The sequence below is a fragment of the Lepus europaeus genome, chromosome 5 (genome assembly GCF_033115175.1).
Source record: "Lepus europaeus isolate LE1 chromosome 5, mLepTim1.pri, whole genome shotgun sequence".
In the NCBI taxonomy this organism is placed as follows: Eukaryota; Metazoa; Chordata; class Mammalia; order Lagomorpha; family Leporidae; genus Lepus; species Lepus europaeus.
Genome location: NC_084831.1, coordinates 11,438,708 through 11,456,771, shown reverse-complemented (window position 1 = coordinate 11,456,771; position 18,064 = coordinate 11,438,708). Strand labels below are relative to the sequence as shown.

General features: G+C 64.7%; 2 protein-coding genes across 5 annotated transcripts in view; one reads left to right on the top strand and one right to left on the bottom strand.

The window, feature by feature from the left end:
- The first annotated feature begins 52 nt into the window (after positions 1-52).
- Positions 53-9,116, top strand: MFAP2 (microfibril associated protein 2). 4 transcript variants are annotated; one of them, XM_062193113.1, is made up of 9 exons: positions 53-142; positions 6,493-6,569; positions 7,079-7,165; positions 7,356-7,382; positions 7,486-7,575; positions 7,679-7,723; positions 8,148-8,235; positions 8,441-8,514; positions 8,684-9,116. In XM_062193113.1, exons 2-9 carry the CDS (start codon positions 6,533-6,535, stop codon positions 8,785-8,787), a joined length of 552 nt encoding a protein of 183 aa, XP_062049097.1. In that variant the 5' UTR covers positions 53-142; positions 6,493-6,532; the 3' UTR covers positions 8,788-9,116. The 4 variants fall into 4 exon arrangements, with proteins under 4 accessions (XP_062049097.1, XP_062049095.1, XP_062049094.1 ...); XM_062193111.1 differs by having other exon boundaries at positions 7,076-7,165; XM_062193110.1 differs by lacking the exon at positions 53-142 and adding an exon at positions 3,164-3,231.
- A 1,007-nt stretch (positions 9,117-10,123) lies between these two features.
- CROCC (ciliary rootlet coiled-coil, rootletin) overlaps positions 10,124-18,064 on the bottom strand; it is a 48,186-nt gene continuing 40,245 nt past the window's right edge. The window contains exons 28-37 of the mRNA XM_062190516.1: positions 16,408-16,556; positions 16,178-16,298; positions 15,868-16,031; positions 13,775-13,990; positions 12,997-13,221; positions 12,391-12,540; positions 11,975-12,175; positions 11,754-11,885; positions 11,020-11,199; positions 10,124-10,534 (exon numbers count right to left, since the gene is read on the bottom strand). Of these exons, the coding sequence (XP_062046500.1) occupies positions 10,448-10,534; positions 11,020-11,199; positions 11,754-11,885; positions 11,975-12,175; positions 12,391-12,540; positions 12,997-13,221; positions 13,775-13,990; positions 15,868-16,031; positions 16,178-16,298; positions 16,408-16,556 (1,625 nt within the window). The 3' untranslated portion in view covers positions 10,124-10,447. The remainder of the gene's footprint in view (positions 10,535-11,019; positions 11,200-11,753; positions 11,886-11,974; positions 12,176-12,390; positions 12,541-12,996; positions 13,222-13,774; positions 13,991-15,867; positions 16,032-16,177; positions 16,299-16,407; positions 16,557-18,064) is intronic.

Genomic DNA, 18,064 nt, shown 5'->3' with positions numbered 1-18,064 from the left:
CCCTCTCCTCCGAAGAGGCAGCTCTGCGGCCCAGCCCATCTGGGCAGGGGGGGACCAGCGGAGAAAGGCGGCTCCCTGCCTTCCAGAGCCGGCCGGGTGCGGCTCGCAGGCCTGTGGCAGCGGGGACAAAGGCCAGCTCCAGGCAAGCTGGGCAGGGGGGCTACCAGGGGGGCTTGCCAGCCAGCGACGGAGCAGGATGGTAGAAGCTGTTTAAGGCGAGACTGGCCAGCCCAAAGCCTGGGTTCACATCCTTGCCCTAAGCCGTTGTGCGTGAGTCTGTCAAGTGGGGCTACTGCGGGGGGGGGGGGGGGGGGGGCTGGCGGTGTGGCCGCAGCCTGTGGCAGCTCCTAACCCAGCGGGAGTGGTCAGCAGGGAGGAAGCCAGGTCACGCGGGGAGGGGAGCAACCACACCTGCTACCCCTGCAAGCAGCTGCCACTTCTGCTCGGGTCCTTAGGGCCAGGGCAGTGAGGGTCTGGGGCCAGGACAGGAGTCGGCAGCCTGGGGGCCTCAGTTCCCCTCTTCGGTCCAGTGTAGGGGTCAGCGCTATCTGCCAGGCCGCTTCCTCTCCTGCCCTACGGGATTGCTCGTGACAGTAGTGAGGGAGGCCGGAGAGGGCTGAGCTGACAGCACGCAGGCCACTGCCCGGTGACAAAGGTCCTGGCAATAGACATGGGGGGGGGGGGGGGGCAAGCGGCAACGTCAGCCAGCCCTGGGGAACAGGGACATATGGAACCCATCTAGCCTGGGCCTAAATAAGGGTGCTAGACAGGGCCAGCGCTGTGGCATAGCAGGTAAAGCCGCCACCTGCAGTGCAGGCATTCCATAAGGGTGCTGGTTTGAGTCCTGGCTGCTCCACTTCCAATCCCACTGTCTGCTACGGCCTGGGAAAGCAGCAGAAGATGGCTCAAGTCCTTGGGCCCCTGCACCCACATGGGAGACCTGGAAGAAGCTCCTGGCACCTGGCTTTGGATCGGCGCAGCTCCAGCCATCTGGGGAGTGAACCAGCGGATAGAAGACCTCTCTCTCTCTGCCTCTGCCTCTCTGTAACTCTGCCTTTCAAATACGTTAATTAAAAAAATAATAAGGGCACCAAAGTCTAAGGGGCAGGCAAGGAGGTCAGGTAGTGAGAGGCGGAGTCAGAGGCACCCCAATCTCCCAGGCTGCAGCCCCCCAATTCCTGCCTCAGGCCCAGGACTGAGGGCTGCCCCCGAAGCAGAGGACCTGCCAGCCCCACCACGGCCACCACAAGTCTGTCCTCCCGGAAGCGAGTACGCGGCTCGTTCATTCATGCCACAGAAGCCGCTCCCCGCACTGTGCCCAACAAACACAGATCTCGGGGCCGGCAGGCTCACCAGCGGGGGGGGCAGCACTGGAATGACCATGGCCGCAGCATAGCCACCAGACAGCTGGGGGCAAGGACCTCAGGGAGAAGGGGAGGCTCCTCAGGAAGGAGCAGCTCGAGCAAAGGCCCTGTGGCTGCAAGGGGAGGAAGAGGAGGAGGCAGCCCTTGGAGGGGCGTGGGGGAGCTGTTCAGCTTTGGTCCAAGATGCTCAGAGGAGCCAACGGGCCATGAGCTGAGGTGCGAAGGCCCAGGTGGAGGCCACTGGAGCCCAAGCAAGAGCCGATGGCGGCTTGTGCTGGGGTGGGCACAGCGGGCAGCCTCACACCAGGTGTGCACGAGGGAGACTCAGCCGGTGGGCGCTGGACTGGATTCAGGGGTGGAGGGCGGGAAAGCCTGGGTCGTGAAAGGACCAAGGTCAGGAGGTGGTAAACTTGTAGCGTTTCGCAGTTCTAATTGTGTGGGTTTTTTTTAAATATGTATTTATTTGAAAGGCAAAGAGACAGAGATGGGGGGGGGGGGTTTCTATCCTCTGGTTCACTCCCCAAATGGCCACAATGGCTAGAGCTGGACTGATCCAAAGCCAGGAGTCAGAAGCTCCATCCGGGTCTCCCATGTGAGTGCAGGGGCCCAAGAACTTGGGCCATGTTCTACTGCTTTTCCAGGCCATAGCAGAGAGCTGGATCGGAAGAGGAGCAGCCAGGTCTTGAATCAGTGCCCATATGGGATGCCGGCGGCTTTACCCATTACACCACAATGCCGGCCCCTGGTTTTAATTTTTCTTTTTTCTTTTTTCTTTTTTTTTTTTTCTTTTTTTTTTTTTTTTTTTGACAGGCAGAGTGGATAGTGAGAGAGAGAGACAGAGAGAAAGGTGTTCCTTTTGCCGTTGGTTCACCCTCCAATGGCCGCTGCGGCTGGCGCATCGTGCTGATCCGAAGCCAGGAGCCAGGTGCTTCTCCTGGTCTCCCATGCGGGTGCAGGGCCCGAGCACTTGGGCCATAGCAGAGAGCTGGCCTGGAAGAGGGGCAACCGGGATAGAATCCAGCGCCCCAACTGGGACTAGAACCCGGTGTGCCGGCGCAGCAAGGCGGAGGATTAGCCTGTTAAGCCACAGCGCCGGCTTAATTTTTTGTTATATTTGAGAGGCAGAGAGAGACTAACAGAACTCTCCCATCCAGTGGTTGACTCTCCAAATGCCTACAAGAGGCAGGGCTGGGAGCTCCATCCGGGTCTCCCACATGGGTGGCAGGGACCCAGGCTGTCCAGCCCTCACCTGCTGCCTCCAGGGTGTACATTAGTAGGAAGCTGCACTCAGGAGCAGAGCCAGGACTCAAACCCCATATGGGATACGCCCGTCCGAGTGGACTCGCCCCTGTTAGCAGAACACCTGCCCCTGGGCGGCTTGGTGGGCTCTGGGGTGCCTTGGAGACACCGGTGCGGCCAGGCGAGGTAGCCTGAGGCCACAGGGCCCTGGTGGAGGCAGACACTGGCCTGAGGTGGGCAGTGCAGGCAGAGCTGGGACCAGCGGGAGCCCGCAGCCCTGGAGGCCGACAGAGAGCGCCCTGCCTGCTTCCTTCCATCTCGCTCTCCTGCTCTGTGAAAAGGGCCAGTGGCCACTTCGCCCATCACCGGAGTCCCGGGCAGACCCGCGGGGAGCGCTTGGCGGAAGCGAAGCCCCGTGGGCAACACCTCCGCCCAGGGCCTGCCCCATGGAGGCTGCAGCCCCGAGGGCGCGGCGTGGCAGCCCGGGCGGCGCCTCGCGTTAGGACCCAGCGGCTCCGGGGCTGGGGGGCGGGCGTCGGCCCCGTCGGGGGCCCAGAGGGGGGCTCGGAGCGGGCCAAGGGGCAGCTCCGCGTCGGACTCGGAGCGGGCGGCGGAGTGACCCGGACAGGTAGGTGCGGGCCTGGCGCTCGGGGCCAGGGGGCGGAGGCTCGGGGTGCGAGCCGGGGCATCGGAGGACCCCCGAAACGGGGTGGGGGTGGGCTGCCGGAGACCCCGGAGCCTGGAGACCCCGATCGCGGGGCCTTCAGAGCTGATGTGAAGGGGCCACCTGGAGATTGCGGGGTCACCGTGGGGGAGAGCGGGGAGCCTGGGTTTGGGGGAGCCCTCCGTGGGGGCGTCGAGGGAAGGGGCGGCTTTGTTCTGCCGGGGAGGCCAGAGAGACGCAGAGACAAAGCGACGCGAGAGACGTGGGCCGCGCTGACTGCTCCCAGCTGTGCGGGCTGCACATCTGCTCTCGGCGGGGTGGGCGGTGGGCGCCCAGCCCGGCCTCCCCGAGGCAGAGCCGGCCTGGGGCTCCTGCGCTCCCTCCCCCAGCACCGCCAGGGCGAGGGGGCCGGGTGGGGGCGGGGCAGCCCCAGAGGCCGCGGTGGAAAAGTGCTTAGGGCTGGGAGGGACCCCGGGCCCCGCAGCCCACCCCTAGTGAGCCTGGGTCCGGCCCAGCCTTCAGCAGGGGGAGGAAGACTCCACCCAGCGCAGAGAGCACCCCCACCCCCATCCCCGTCCCCAACTCAGGGGCTCCTGAGAAGTGACAGCTCCACTGGCACTGCTGTCCAGGCCTGGGTGGGGGTGGGGGTGCTTTGGGGCGGAGGCTGAGGGTTTACAGAAGGGGGGTGGGGTAGGGGATGGGGGCGCCCACGCCCACCACAGTGAGGTCTTGATGGCTGAAAAGGCCAACAGCAAAGCCGCCCAGGACTGAGGGCAGCCGATGCTCCCCCCGCATCCGCAGGGCCCCCCTGCCCCTACCTCCCCTCCCGGGGAAGAGGGAGCCAAGTTAGGGTTTCAGTCGGCTAGAGGAACTTCCGGTGCTGGGACAGGGAGGGGACCCTCGTGGACAGATGAGCCAGCACACACACACACACACTCCTGGACAGATGGGCCAGCACACACACACACACACTCCTGGACAGATGGGCCAGCACACACACACACACACACTCCTGGACAGATGGGCCAGCACACACACACACACACTCCTGGACAGATGGGCCAGCACACACACACACACTCCTGGACAGATGAGCCAGCACACACACACACACACACTCCTGGACAGATGGGCCAGCACACACACACACTCCTGGACACACACACACACACACTCCTGGACACACACACACACTCCTGGACACACACACACACACTCCTGGACAGATGGGCCAACACACACACACACACACTCCTGGACACACACACACACACTCCTGGACAGATGGGCCAGCACACACACTCCTGGACACACACACACACACACTCCTGGACACACACACACACACTCCTGGACAGATGGGCCAGCACACACACTCCTGGACACACACACACACACTCCTGGACACACACACACACTCCTGGACAGATGGGCCAGCACACACACTCCTGGACACACACACACACACACTCCTGGACACACACACACTCCTGGACAGATGGGCCAGCACACACACACACACTCCTGGACAGATGGGCCAGCACACACACACACACACTCCTGGACAGATAGGCCAGCACACACACACACTCCTGGACAGATGAGCCAGCACACACACACACACACACTCCTGGACACACACACACACTCCTGGACAGATAGGCCAGCACACACACACACACACTCCTGGACAGATGGGCCAGCACACACACACACACACACACTCCTGGACAGATGGGCCAACACACACACACTCCTGGACAGATGAGCCAGCACACACACACACACACTCCTGGACACACACACACACACTCATGGACAGATAGGCCAGCACACACACACACACTCCTGGACAGATGGGCCAGCACACACACACACACACACACTCCTGGACACACACACACTCCTGGACAGATAGGCCAGCACACACACACACACACACTCCTGGACAGATGAGCCAGCACACACACACACTCCTGGACAGATGAGCCAGCACACACACACACACTCCTGGACACACACACACACACCCCTGGACAGATGGGCCAGCACACACACACACACACACCCCTGGACAGATGGGCCAGCACACACACACACTCCTGGACAGATGGGCCAGCACACACACACACACACACTTGCAGTGGTCGCCAAGACCAGCGATGGGACGCTATTAGGGACTTGATCACGGCCCAGCCCCCCCACAACTCCCACAGGGTCTCACAGCAGCACCCCGGGCTGGCCACATCACAGCCCAGGCCCCCCAGAGCCCGAGGCGCCCCTTGCAGGCTCCGCCCTGAGTGCTTCCGGCTGTGCCGGCGACAGCCTCAGTCTCGTGCCTGGGTCTGGGCCGCAGACAGCCAGGTCTTGGGAGGCCGGCGGCCTGGCAGCAGCGGAGTCTTCTGGGGGCTGGGAGCCCTGCCCGGCGCTGGCTGCTCCGGGGCCCCTCGCCGCATGTGGTTTCCTGCCAAGCAAGATGCTCAGGGCCGAGGGGCTAATTGGGAACAGGTGGTGGGCTGGGCAGGCGCGGCTGGGTCCCGGCTGTGATGTCAGCTGGGCAGGGCTGGTGTCTCGAGGAAGAGCCTGGGGACAAGGAACCACACAGGCAGTGCACTGGGCACCCCCAGAGGTGTGGGCACGGGTGTGAGGAATGGGGCTGGGGGTGCCCCGAGAGGACTGGGCAGCGTGGGGTGTGCTCATGGGTCGACCAGCCACGTAGCGGCCAGCACTGGGGTGCAGCGGGTGAAGCCACTGCCTTCAATCCTGGCATCCCACGTGGGCGCCTGTTCGAATCTCGGCTGCTCCGATTCCAGTCCCTGCTCATGCACCTGGGAAAGCAGCAGAGGATGGCCCACGTGCTGGGGCCCCTTCACCTTCATGGGAGACCTGGAGGAAGCTCCTGGCTTTCGGCCTGGCTTAGCCATCACTGTTACAGGGAGTGAACCAACTGATGGAAGATCTCCCTGTGTCTCTCTCCCCCAGCCCACTCTGTAACTTTGCCTTAAAAATAAATAAATTAAAAAAAAAATCAGCCATGCAGCCAGGTGGGAGGCCTTGGCCCTGGTGAGCCAGCCCCAGGGGGTCCCTGCAGAGTGGGTCCTGCTCACGGCCCTCGGCCGTCCGGATGCCTGGCTCCTCTTTGAGGGCCCCTGGCAGGCAGGACCCCAGGCACAGAGCGGGCTCTTGCGGGCCTGGGTCGCAGCTCCCATGTTCCTCTCCTTTCAGCTGCCTCTACAAACAGCCCCGGCCTCTGCATTCCGTGGCCATGAGAGCTGCCTCCCTCTTCCTGCTCCTGCTGCCCGGTAAGAGGCCCCGGCAGGGGGCGGGGCTCCCTCACTCCGGGGAGTGGGGAGTGGGCTTTGGTAGAGGCTCATCGGCCACACGTGGAGCTCCTGTTGTCCGCTGGACAAAGCCCTGCCCTCCTGGTGCCCCAGCCCAGCAAAGGGACAACAAGCAGTCACCAAGTAGACTGTGCTGTGATGGCAGCAACAGGGCGGGTGGGCCAGGGCCAGCCTCTCAGCAGAGCTGAAGTTCAAGGTGAGGCCTGAAATTGAAGAAGCCACCCAGGTGGCCCAGGCCCAGGAAGAGGCCTGCGCAAAGGCCCTGGGGCAAGCAGGCGTCCCAGGACAGGGTGAGGTCAGGGAGGTTGACAGGACCAGCTTGCAGAAGGGCCTTTATAACTGAGGCTGGAGAATGAGGTCTTGTGAGCCTAAGAGTCCAGGTGCAGGTCCCCGGCCCTGTGATGACCACCTCCAGGACCCTGCTGTCCTCCCTGGGGGGCACTCCCCCATGGCTTGCATCTCCACAGCAGGCCTGCTGGCTCAGGGCCAATACGACCTGGACCCGCTGCCGCCGTTCCCTGACCATGGGCAGTACCCTCACTACGGCGACCAAATCGGTAAGGGCTGTGCCGTCCCCAGACACCCCCTTGACCAGCTCCCCAGCTGTGCGTGCCTCTGCCGGGGACCAGGAGGGGCTGGCTCATGGGGGTCCCCAGGGGTTGGGCCCTGGCTCAGCTGTGGCCTCACCCGCCCCTGGGGCTAGGGCCTAGCCTGACTCACACTCACTCCCCCTTCCTCTGCTCTCAGAAACCCCGGACTACTACGAATATCACGGTAAAGGGCTGGGGCAGGATGGAGGGCCAGGCTGGGGCGGGGAGCCTGGCTGGGGAGCCTGGGCGAGGAGGGAGGGGCGGAGCCCTCACTGGCCCTGTTGCAGAGATGAGCACTCGGCCCTCGGAGGAGGAGCAGTTCCAGTTCCAGTCCCAGCAGCAAGTACAACAGGAAGTCATCCCTGTTCCCACCCCAGGTGGGCCACAGGCCCCTGCTCCCCATCCCCAGCTCTGGGAGGGGAGGGGGACCCGCCCCGCCCTGAATAGACCTCACTCCATGACCCCCGCCTGCCCCGACAGAACCAGGAAACGGGGAGACAGAGCCCACGGAGCCTGGGCCCCTTGGTAAGAGGTTCCTGCCTGCTGGGGAAACCAAGGCATGGCCCAGGGTGTGGGGTGCAGCTGGCGGCGCTGGTGGACTGGCCAGCTTGGGGAGTGCGGGCCGCTGGTGGGGACGTGGGGCGCTGGGCAGCTTGCACACCACCCTCTGCTTTCAATTGGCATCTCCAACACCCACCCCCACCCCAGGCAGCTCTGGAGACCCCACCCTCCCCCCTGGGCCTGGCTTCGTTGGCCCCAGCCAGGGGAGGGGCAGGGAGAGGTGGGGCCAGAGGGGCAGGGAGCCCAGGCTGCCTAAGAGACATCCCTTGGGGCACCCCAGCCAAGTGTGGGTATTGGCGTCTGGGATGAGCCTGGGGTCTCAGATGGGCCGAGCTGGGGGTTGCAACCTGACCCCGGGGTCGCTGGTCTAACCCTGCCTGCCACCCAGACTGCCGAGAGGAGCAGTACCCGTGCACCCGCCTCTACTCCATACACAAGCCTTGCAAACAGTGTCTCAACGAGGTCTGCTTCTACAGGTGAGCACAGGTGGGCACAGGCACGTAGCCACCATGGGGGACGGGGGTGGGGTGGGGGAAGGGCAGCTCCCACCCACCTAGGCGGGCGTTTGGGGAGACAGCGAACCCTGCCTGTGGTTAAGCCTGGGCCAGGCTGGACTGGAAGGCTCCCCTGGGTGGGGGGGTGAAGGTGGGGCTGAGACCTGCCCTGACCGTGTCCCCCCAGCCTCCGCCGCGTGTACGTCGTCAACAAGGAGATCTGTGTCCGCACCGTGTGTGCCCATGAGGAGCTCCTCCGAGGTAGGAGGGCCTCAGCCCGGACCCTGCGCTGCCCGGCCTGCCACCCCCGCCCCTACTGTGGGCCGAGCCCAACTCAGGGCCCACGGCCAGAGCCTGCGCCACCCCCTCCCCGCTCCCTTCTGTCCTCGGCCCCAAGCCCCTGACCCCTGCCCCTTCCTGCCCCCCACAGCTGACCTGTGCCGGGACAGGTTCTCCAAGTGCGGTGTGATGGCCAGCAGCGGCCTGTGCCACTCGGTGGCGGTCTCCTGCGCCAGGAGCTGTGGGGGCTGCTAGGGCAGAGCGGGCACCCCAGCCCTGGACCCCAGGCGCTGCCTCACCTGGTGCTTCTCTCCCCACCCCCACCTCTTACTCTGTCAACAGTGGGTGGACTGAGGCCCCGGGGGCTGCTGTGGTGCCTGGGCCACGCCTGGGCCACCATGGGGTGGGGGCTCCCTCTGGGCCACTCTCTGCCCCCTGGGTGGGGACATCTCAGGCCTCTCTGAGACCTGTACCCCAATGTGCCTTCTCCGTCCCGCTGGGGACAGCCCCCGAGATGGGCTGTGAGCTCACTCCAGCTGGCCATCTCCCGGGCATGGGCCACTTTTGTTTTATACAAAATTAAACATGAGTTTTTACAAAAGGTCCAGTCCCTCTTTGGTCCAGAGTGCAGCGGGGCAGCCAGGGGCCTCCAACACTGGCTGCTCGCCCCAGCAGCTCCCTACCCCTTGGAGAGGGTGCTCACCGGAATGGGTGGCCTCACCCCTGCCGTCCCAGCCTCCTGTCCCTGCGTCTGCTCGGACCTGCCCAGGGTGGGCCTGACACCCACCCCCCAGGGCCAGGGTACTGGAAATGGGTTTCAGGGAGGCGCTTTCTGAACCCCGGCTGGTGGATGCGGGCACGCGCCCCATCACCAGGGAGGCAGAAGGGGTGCGTGTGTGTGTGTACACGCACACATGTGTGTGTTGGGGGTGGAGCTGAGGCCAGAGGCAGCTCAGACCCTGAGGCTGAGGGCTTGCGTCTTGGAGGGGAAGGCTCGGGCCGCACAGAGGAACAAACCAGGCCCGCACTGTAACTGCTCCCGCTGACCCGCACATGGGGACCCAGCTCTGAGCTCTGCGCCCTCCACCGAGGCCTGGGTGCTGCAGACGGTACCCCCACCTTCCAGGAAGGGAAAGGGAGCCCAGGGGCATCAGGGACCACCCAGGGGGCCACTGCCAGCGCAGGGCAGGACTGGCCGGCCTGGCTCCTCCCGGCCAGCACAGTGAGGCTCAGATGGGTGGGCCCAGGACCGCCCCATGGGGTCCCCTCAGCCTGAGTTTGCCCCCACGCTGCCTGGTTGGCCACTGTCCAGAGGAGGGGCCAGAGAAAGGGCAAAAAAGCGTTAGGAAAGGGGCAGGCTGCGGGCTGGGTCAACCCCAAGCCTCGACAGTCTCATCTGGTTAACGGGGCAGGTGGGGGGGCTGGCTCAGGAACCCCAGCCTCCCCAACACTGCTTCCCGGGGTCCCATCCCCCTGCCCAGGGCTCTGCCTGTCCACTGCCTCCCAGGTGGACAAGGCACATTCTGGTATAGGAAAGGGACTTGTTGGCAACACCATTTTTAGAAAATGGGTTCTTATTACAAAAACCACGGTTCTCAACTGTTAACATTAGAAAAAGGTATAAAAATACAGTAACTCTGAGGAGGTTCCTAATAAACGCTCTGAACTAAGGCAGAGAGATTTCTGGGAAGCCAGAGACAGGACCTGCGTCTCTGACTCCTGCTCCTTCCCATGAGCCCCTGCTCCAGGCTGGCCAGACAAGAGCTCGCCCAGGCTTCCAGCTTTCGCTCCACCTTGTACAATCCAGAGTGGTTCGTCCCTGGAGACCTGGGGATCCCCCACCTCCACGCCAGCTCTGGGCGGTCACGGGCAGAGGCGGCTCCTCCCTGCCTTGCAGGCTGCCCAGTGGGGGAGCTCACTTCTCGGCGGGGACAGAGGGCGGGGAGAAGGGCGCTGAGCTCCTGCGCAGCTCCTGCTGCAGCTGCCCCTGCAGGGTGGACACCTGGGGACAGAGACGTGAGGGCAGCGAGCCCCCCCCCCCACCTGACTTACAGACGGCGGGCGTGGCGGGACCCGGGGCTGCCTGTTTTGGGAACAGCCTGCTGTCATGGGGAGCCAGGGCGCCCCCCTCCCTTCTCGTGTGCAGCCTGGGGCTGCCCCACTCCCACCCTGTCCCCCATCATCCCTTGGGCGTGACCAGGCCTGGCCGATCAGAGCAGCCGTGCCCTGCAGACGCGCTTGGCGCAGGCAGTCAGGGAGGAGCGGCCCTTGGGCTGGTGCCGGTGCTCCCAGCCTCTCCTCTGAGCGAGGCACCTGTGCCACCCAGCGAGGGGGCCCACCTGGTGGTGGAGCCGGAAGGGACTGATACCAGCATCCATCCACCCTGGTCCCTTTTCAGGTTGGGGAGCCATCGGCTGCCCCCTCCACCCCTGCAGCCCCACATTCCCACCCTGGCCCCGCCTCCCCCAGAGCGGGGACCCTGCCTACCTGCTCCTCCAGCCCACGCACCCTCTGGCGGTGGACCCGCTCCCGCGCCTCCAGCGTGCGCTCCGTCTGCACCTGGGCACTGCGCAGGCGCTCCACCTCCTGCTGCAGCTCCTGCCTTTGCTGCTCCTCGGCCTCCAGCTGGGCGGGGCTGGGGTTCTGCTCCAGGACCACCACCTGGGCCTGCAGGGAGGGGCTGCCACTGAGGCTTCTGGCCTCGTGTGTGTGTGTGTGTGTGTGTGTGAGAGAGAGAGAGAGAGAGAGAGAGAGATGGGTGTCAGGTGTGTGTGTGTGTGTGAGATCGGTGTCAGGTGGGTGTGTGATGGGTGTCAGGTGCATGTGTGATGGGTGTCAGGTGTGTGTGTGTGTGTGTGATGGTGTCAGGTGTGTGTATGTGTGTGTGATGGGTGTCAGGTGTGTGTGTGTGTATGATGGTGTCAGGTGTGTGTATGTGTGTGTGTGATGGGTGTCAGGTGTGTGTGTGTGCACCTGTGCCCGTGATGGGGGTGTCGGGTGACAAGCATACAGCCAGTGCAGATGGGGAATGCAGAAGAAACCTGCTCGGCCGGCATCTCCAGGCCCTGACACTGAACCTGTGAACCCTCCATCAGGGGACCCAGGGACCCCCATCCCCACCAGTGAGGTGGCGAGGGTGGCGGGCTCTGCCTGGAACTGCTTTGCATTCAGGTCCCCGGCTAGGGGCAGTGAGGGGGTCAGGCTGGGGGGCGGGGCCGCACCTCCAGCTGCTGGATCTGCCTCTGGGCCTCAGCCAGCTCCAGCTCCGCCCCCGTGAGCGTGCGGTCCAGGCGGCCCTTCTCCGCGCTCAGCCGCACAGAGTCCTCGTGGCTGCGAAGCTTCTCCCGCTCCACCTGGGCAGGGAGAGCGGGGGAGGAGCTCATGCGGGCCCCGGGGCAGCTGCACGGGAAGGGGGCGTGCGGGGAGGTCCCGTGGAGCCCACCTTGTCCAGGGTCCTCCGGAGGGCCACGCGGTCCTTCTCGAGCCGCAGGGCGGAGCGCTCCGCCTCGCGCTTCTCGGCCTCCAGCTGAGCCAGGGCGCGCTGCAGGCTGCCCAGATGCTCCTGCAGCAGCCGCCGCTCGTCCTGCAGCTTCCGCACCGAGTGCAGAGCCGCAGCCTCGCCCTCCTGCCGCTGCCGCAGCACCTAGGGCAGAAGCCAGGCAGGCCCCTCACCCCTCTGGCCCACTGAGGCCCGAGTTGCAGAACTGTCTCCTGAGCCCACAGAGCTCTTTCCGAGCCTCAGTTTCTCCATCTGTATAATGGAGGTGTGGGCTCAGTGCACAGGGTTGGGGATGAAGCCGCGGAGGGGAAGGTCCCAACGCCGGCCATCCTGAGGACAGAGGAGCCCCCGGCCCTCACCTCCTGCAGCTGCTGCAGCTGGCCCTCGGCCTCCGCCCGCTGCAGCTCCAGGTCCGCCAGCTCGCCCCGCAGCGTCTGCACCTGCTCGCCCAGGGAGCTGCTCTGCTTCCGTGCCTCAGATAAAGCCTGCCGGGTGGCGTCCAGCCGCTCCTGGGGAACAGGGGCTGATGGGGCCGGCTGGTCTGGGAGCCCTGAGGCAAGGTCTCCCCTCTACTCTGTGCCCCGGGGGCAGTTCACAGTCCGTAACACAGGTGTGATCTCACGTGGAAGGTGAACCAGACAGCCAAGTCCAGCCCACAGCTTGTCCAGACCTGCCTAAGGTGGGAACCACTGGGACCCTGCCTCTCCCATCAACTCTGCTCCTAGGCCCCCAAAGCCTATACTAGGAGGCTGTGGTCTTATTGGGCATAACCCCCAGGGCTTCCTTCATTGGCTGATACCGTATTGGACCCGCCCCTCTCTCCAAGCCTGCCCTCATTGGCTCCTCAGGGTTCCCAATGACTGTCCCACTGGCTGGGTCTTTACCAGGGTCCCCCCCCGCCCCCAGCCCGCCCTTTCCCGCGTCACAGAGCCGGAGCCTGGACTCCCCCCCCCCCCCCCCGGTACCTGCAGCACCTCGCGGTCGTGCTCACAGGCCGTCAGGGCCTTCTGCAGGTGCAGGTTCTTGTCCTGGCTGCTGGTGAGGCTGGCGTTGCTCTGGGCCAGGGCCTCCGTCAGGCCCTGCGCCTTGTCCCGCAGGGCCCCCTCGCTCTCCTCCAGCTTGGCCAGGGCCGCGCTCAGCCGCTCCACTGTTAACTGCAGGGTCTTCGCCTTCACCTCACCCTCTGCCACCTGGCAGGACAGAGCAGGTGCTCGAGGGGCTCCGCTCCCACCCGGCCTCCACTGGGCGAGTCCGATCCACGCCTTCCCAGCTCTCTCCGGGCCTCGGCGGCTGACACCCTATGTTCCCAGGAGCTCCCACAGACCCAGCCCAGGCCCTAGCCTGCCGCTGCTTAACTGCCCGGGCCCAGAGCCCCATCAGCCGGGCTGACTCGGATGCCAGTCTGTCCTCGCTCCCCTCTCCTGCATGCTGGGAACACCACGACCCTCGAGCGTGCTGTCCTGTAGCTGGCTGGTGCCCGTGCAGTGCGAGCAGGGTGAGCCAACATCCCAGTTAGGGCTGAGCTCCCAGCAGCCCCGGCCGAAGAGAATCCGCGAAACCTGCACCTCTGACTGCTCTCCCGTGGCTCCTGTGAGCGCAGGCTCCAGCGGCAAACGGTCCTGAATGCTCATTCCAGCCCTGCCTTTTGTTAGCTACGAGACCCTGAGCGACGCTGGCCCTTCGCTGAGCCTCTGTTTGCCTCTCTGTAAAATGGGGACGACGCGCACCCTCGGAGCGACCCACCTGTCTCTGCAGGGAGTCCACGCGGTCCTGCAGGAGCTGGGCCCGCGCCTCGCGGTCGCTCAGGCCCAGGCGGCTGCGCTGCAGCTCCCCCTCGAGCGAGCGCCGCTGCAGCTCCAGCTTCACGGCGCGGCCCTCGCAGGCGTCCAGCACCTCCTTCAGGCGCCGCCGGTCGCTCTCCAGCCTCCCCTCGTTGGCCCTCATCTTGCTGAGCTTCTCCTGCAGGTGCGCAGGCTCAGGCCCCAGGCCCCACCCACCGGTCCGTGCCCCGCCTCCCTCGGGAGCCCTGGGGCCCAGTGGGGACCAGGCCAGACCCGCCAGGGCTCACGGGAGGCCCCCGGTGCACGTGCAGTCCCGGCCAGCTCTGCGCCCCAGGACCGCCCCTTTTCTAGGGCTCTGCTTCCGGTCTGGGGCACCCCAGCCCAGGGCTCACCGACACATGCAGATTCCAGGGCCCCTGCCTCTGCCCCCAGGGGCTGGCCCAGGAGCTGGCAGCTCCTGGGGCCCCTGCTGTTCCAGGGTTCGAAGAGGGAATTCTCCCAGTGAGGGAGGCTGGGGACTGGGAACGGAGCAGGAAGACAGACGAGGGGTCCTTCAGGCCCGAGCACTGCCCTGGAGACAGGCTAGGTCATGGGGCGGTGTCTATAGCCTCCCCACCCCCACCCCAAGCCCAGCCCGGCTCCTGCCCTGCTCAGAGCCCCAACCCTGCCCAGCCTGGGCCCAGAGCCCCCATTCTGGCTCCTGCCCAGCTTTGTTCCTGGCCTCCTCCCGCAGCCCCTGTGGCTGGGCCCAGGGCCAGAGCTGAGGCTCCAGACACAACAACCCAGCTCACAGCCGGCCCCCAGCCAGAGACGGGGGCTGGGCTGCGGCAGTGATCACAAAGGGGTGGTCACACGGGGCCCAGGGAGGAGAAGTCAGAGAGCCTGGGAGGGAGGGGGTCGCTGGCTGAAATGAGGCTCTGGCAGCATAGACTTTGCCACCACCAGGGCCAGGGCTTCCCGTCCCAGACAAAAAGACAGACAAGACACACACACATACATACACACACAGCCACAGAGACACACACACACATACATAGACACACACACATACATACACACACAGACACAGAGACACAGAGACACACACATACACACACAGACACAGCACACACACAGACACACAACAGAGACACAGACACACAACACACAGAGACACACACATACATACACACACATACACAGCACACATACACACACAGACACAGCACACACACAGAGAGACACACAACACAGAGACACACACAGAGACACACACCCAGACACACCCGCAGGCACACACACACAGAGACCCAGACAGATACACAGAGACTCAGACATACACCCAGACACACACACACACGTAAAACCCCCAGAACAGCACTCATGTGGCTCTCCGTGGAGACATGGAGATTTAACAGCACCCGTGTGCTAAGTCTTAACGTGTGTCGCCTCTGTGAGTCCATTACTGGCCTCCCTGTCTCACGTGGCGAAAATGAGGGTCAGACATCTGACCTGGCCAAGGCCGAACTTGAACTCAAGTGTATCGTGCTCTGGGGCCAGTGCTGTGGTGCGTCAGGTCAAGCCACCACCTGCGACCCAGCATGCCATCTGAGCACCAGCCGGAGGCCCAGCTGCTGCCCTTCTGATCCAGTGCTCTGCTAACGCCCCTGGGAAAGCAGCAGAGGCTCGCCCAGGGCCTGGGCCACTGCGACCCACGCAGGAGACCCACATGGAGGGCCAGGCCCCCAGCTCTGGCCTGGCCCAGCTCTGGCCATTAAGGCCATTTGGGGAGTGAGCCAGCTGATGGAAGATCTCTCTCTCCCTCTCTCTTTCTCTTTCTCTCTCTCTCTCTCTCTCTCCTTTCTTTGCTCTAACTCTGACTTTCAAATCAATTTTTTTAATACAAGAAAAGCCCCTTTTGCTACAGTCTGGTGATCTCAGGTAAGAAGCTGATGGGGTGTTGTGGGGACTCACAGACTCGAGGGGCTGCAGAGACTCAGGCAGACAGAAGCCCCCAGCGGCCCTGACCCCCGCGGGCACACAGTCAACCCTCCCTGGCCCTCGGCACCTGCCCACCTGGCTCGCCCGCAGCTCGTTCTCGGCAGCCTGCAGGCTCCTCTCCAGCGCGGCCACCTGGTCCTGCGTGGCCCGGCGCTCCCGCTCGCTGCGCCGCACGCTCTCCTCCCGCAGTGCCAGCTGCGCCTGGGCCCCGCTCAGCCGCCCATCCACACTGCGCCGGGCTGTGGCCATCACCAGCCCCATCAGGCATGGCCAGGCACAGCCCCGAGACCACGAAATGCCCAGCCTGCACCCTACCCGCCACAGGGCCCCGGGGAGACAGTGCCAGGAGCGCAGGGAAGAGGGCAGGACCCAGAGTCAAACTCGCCTTCCTCGCTCTCGGCCACCGCCTTCTGCAGCTGCCTGGCCCGCGAGGTCGCGCTGTCCCTCTCAGCCTCCATCTCGGCCAGCTGGCGGCTCAGGGCGCCTGTCTGGGTCCGAAGCTCGTCCTGCAGCCCCGCGTTGGGGGAGAAGGGAAGACCCCTGCTCTGACATCTGAAGCCCCTGTAGGACCCTCGGCCACCTGCTCCCCTTCCAGCCACTCCCACCCGGCCTCACCCGTTCCCGCTGGGCGCTCTGCAGCTCCTGCACGAATTCCCGGAGGGCCCCCCGCACGGCCTCGGGGTCCAGGTCTGGAGGAGCTGGGGAGGTGGCAGCTCCGGGGGACGGCGGCTGGGACCCAGGGCTGCTGAACCCTTCCTCGCTTCCTAGAGGACAGGACGCACTCAGGCCTGTGGGAGCCACCAGCCTGTCCCACCAGAACGGCGCTCCGGGCTCCTGAACTGTCTCGCTCGCTCATGCTCTCCCTGCCGTGTGCCCAGCCAGGCTGTAGCTAGGACTTCGCCAGCCCCTCGGCCCTCGGCATCACGTCCAAGTTCTCTGCCAGAGCTCGGAGGCCCACCCAGCACCACCCCTCACTCCCTCAAAGCTGGCCACCCTGCACCACCCTCTGCTCCTGTGTTCTGGAACATTCCCTGTTCCTGCCCCAGGCGCTCCATACATGCTATTCCCCCTGCCCACCCCCCGCCTCCGGCTTCTCTTTGGCCCATACTGTAGGCCTCTTCCTCAGACTTCCCTGGTCCCAGGCTGGGTGGGAGCGAGCTCCTCCCCCTTCGTGGGGGTCTAATGTCTGACCCCCCCAGACCATGAGGGCCATGGCCCAGGCAGATGTGCCACCACCACAACACCTCCCTGGACCACGCACCTACGATGTGCCCAGCACCGGGCCAGTGCCAGCCCCGTGGTGCCTCAATTCCCCCTCACATAACCCCTGACAGGCAAGGCAACCCCCACTACACACACACACACACACACACACACACCCATGCGCACTTCACAGGCAAGGTGTGCTCAAAGCAGTTTAGCACTATGCTAGATCTCAACGCTAGGTCTCAGAGCCAGGAAAACTGGGGACCTGGGTGGGAGACGACGGACCGCGAGGCGGGGGGGCAGAGCATGCGGCTGCAGGACAGGGGACCCTAACCTCCACACCCTCCTGTCTCAGCCAAGGGTCACCCAAAGGAGCATGACCCCCTCCCCCGCCCCGCGTAAGCACCAGCCCCCTCTCCCAGCCTGCAGGCAGCGCCCACGCATGCCGTGTCCCCGACACCCCACCCTGCTCGCAGCACTGCCCGTCACCCCTGCGGCTCAGGGCCACCCTCCCCACCCCGGGCTCCCACCCCTGCTGCTCCCTGGACACCTTCCTCGCCCTCCTCTGTGAGGTCTTCGTTTTCCACCGACAGCCCCAGCCCCCTGCCGATGTCGGTTGCAGGGACAAAGCGGGCCAGCGTTAGTAACCAGTTCTCAGTGGGCCGCTGAGTGGCGTGGGTTATACACGCACTGCTGAGCACCCACCTTTCTCATCACCCCCCATCCCTGGACCTCATAACAAGACCTTGTCTGGAAACAGGTCCCTGCGACCACTGTCCTGGACAGGGGTCACGCGCACAGACACAGCACAGGACCACCACGGGCTGCCTGTGGCCAGGCTGCCATCCGCCTCAGGGGCTGGCCGGCAGCTGCCCTGGGCCACGGCGCCCACACTTGGACTTCACACATGTAGGCCCCAGGATAGGAAGACCTGGGTTTCTGGTGGTTCCGCCCCGCAGCCCGAGACAGCTGACCCTGGAATCTGCAGGTTCTGTGCCTGCACAGTCGATCAGCACCACGTGCAGACGGAAAGTATTTGGGGAAGAAAAGTGCATCCACACTGAAC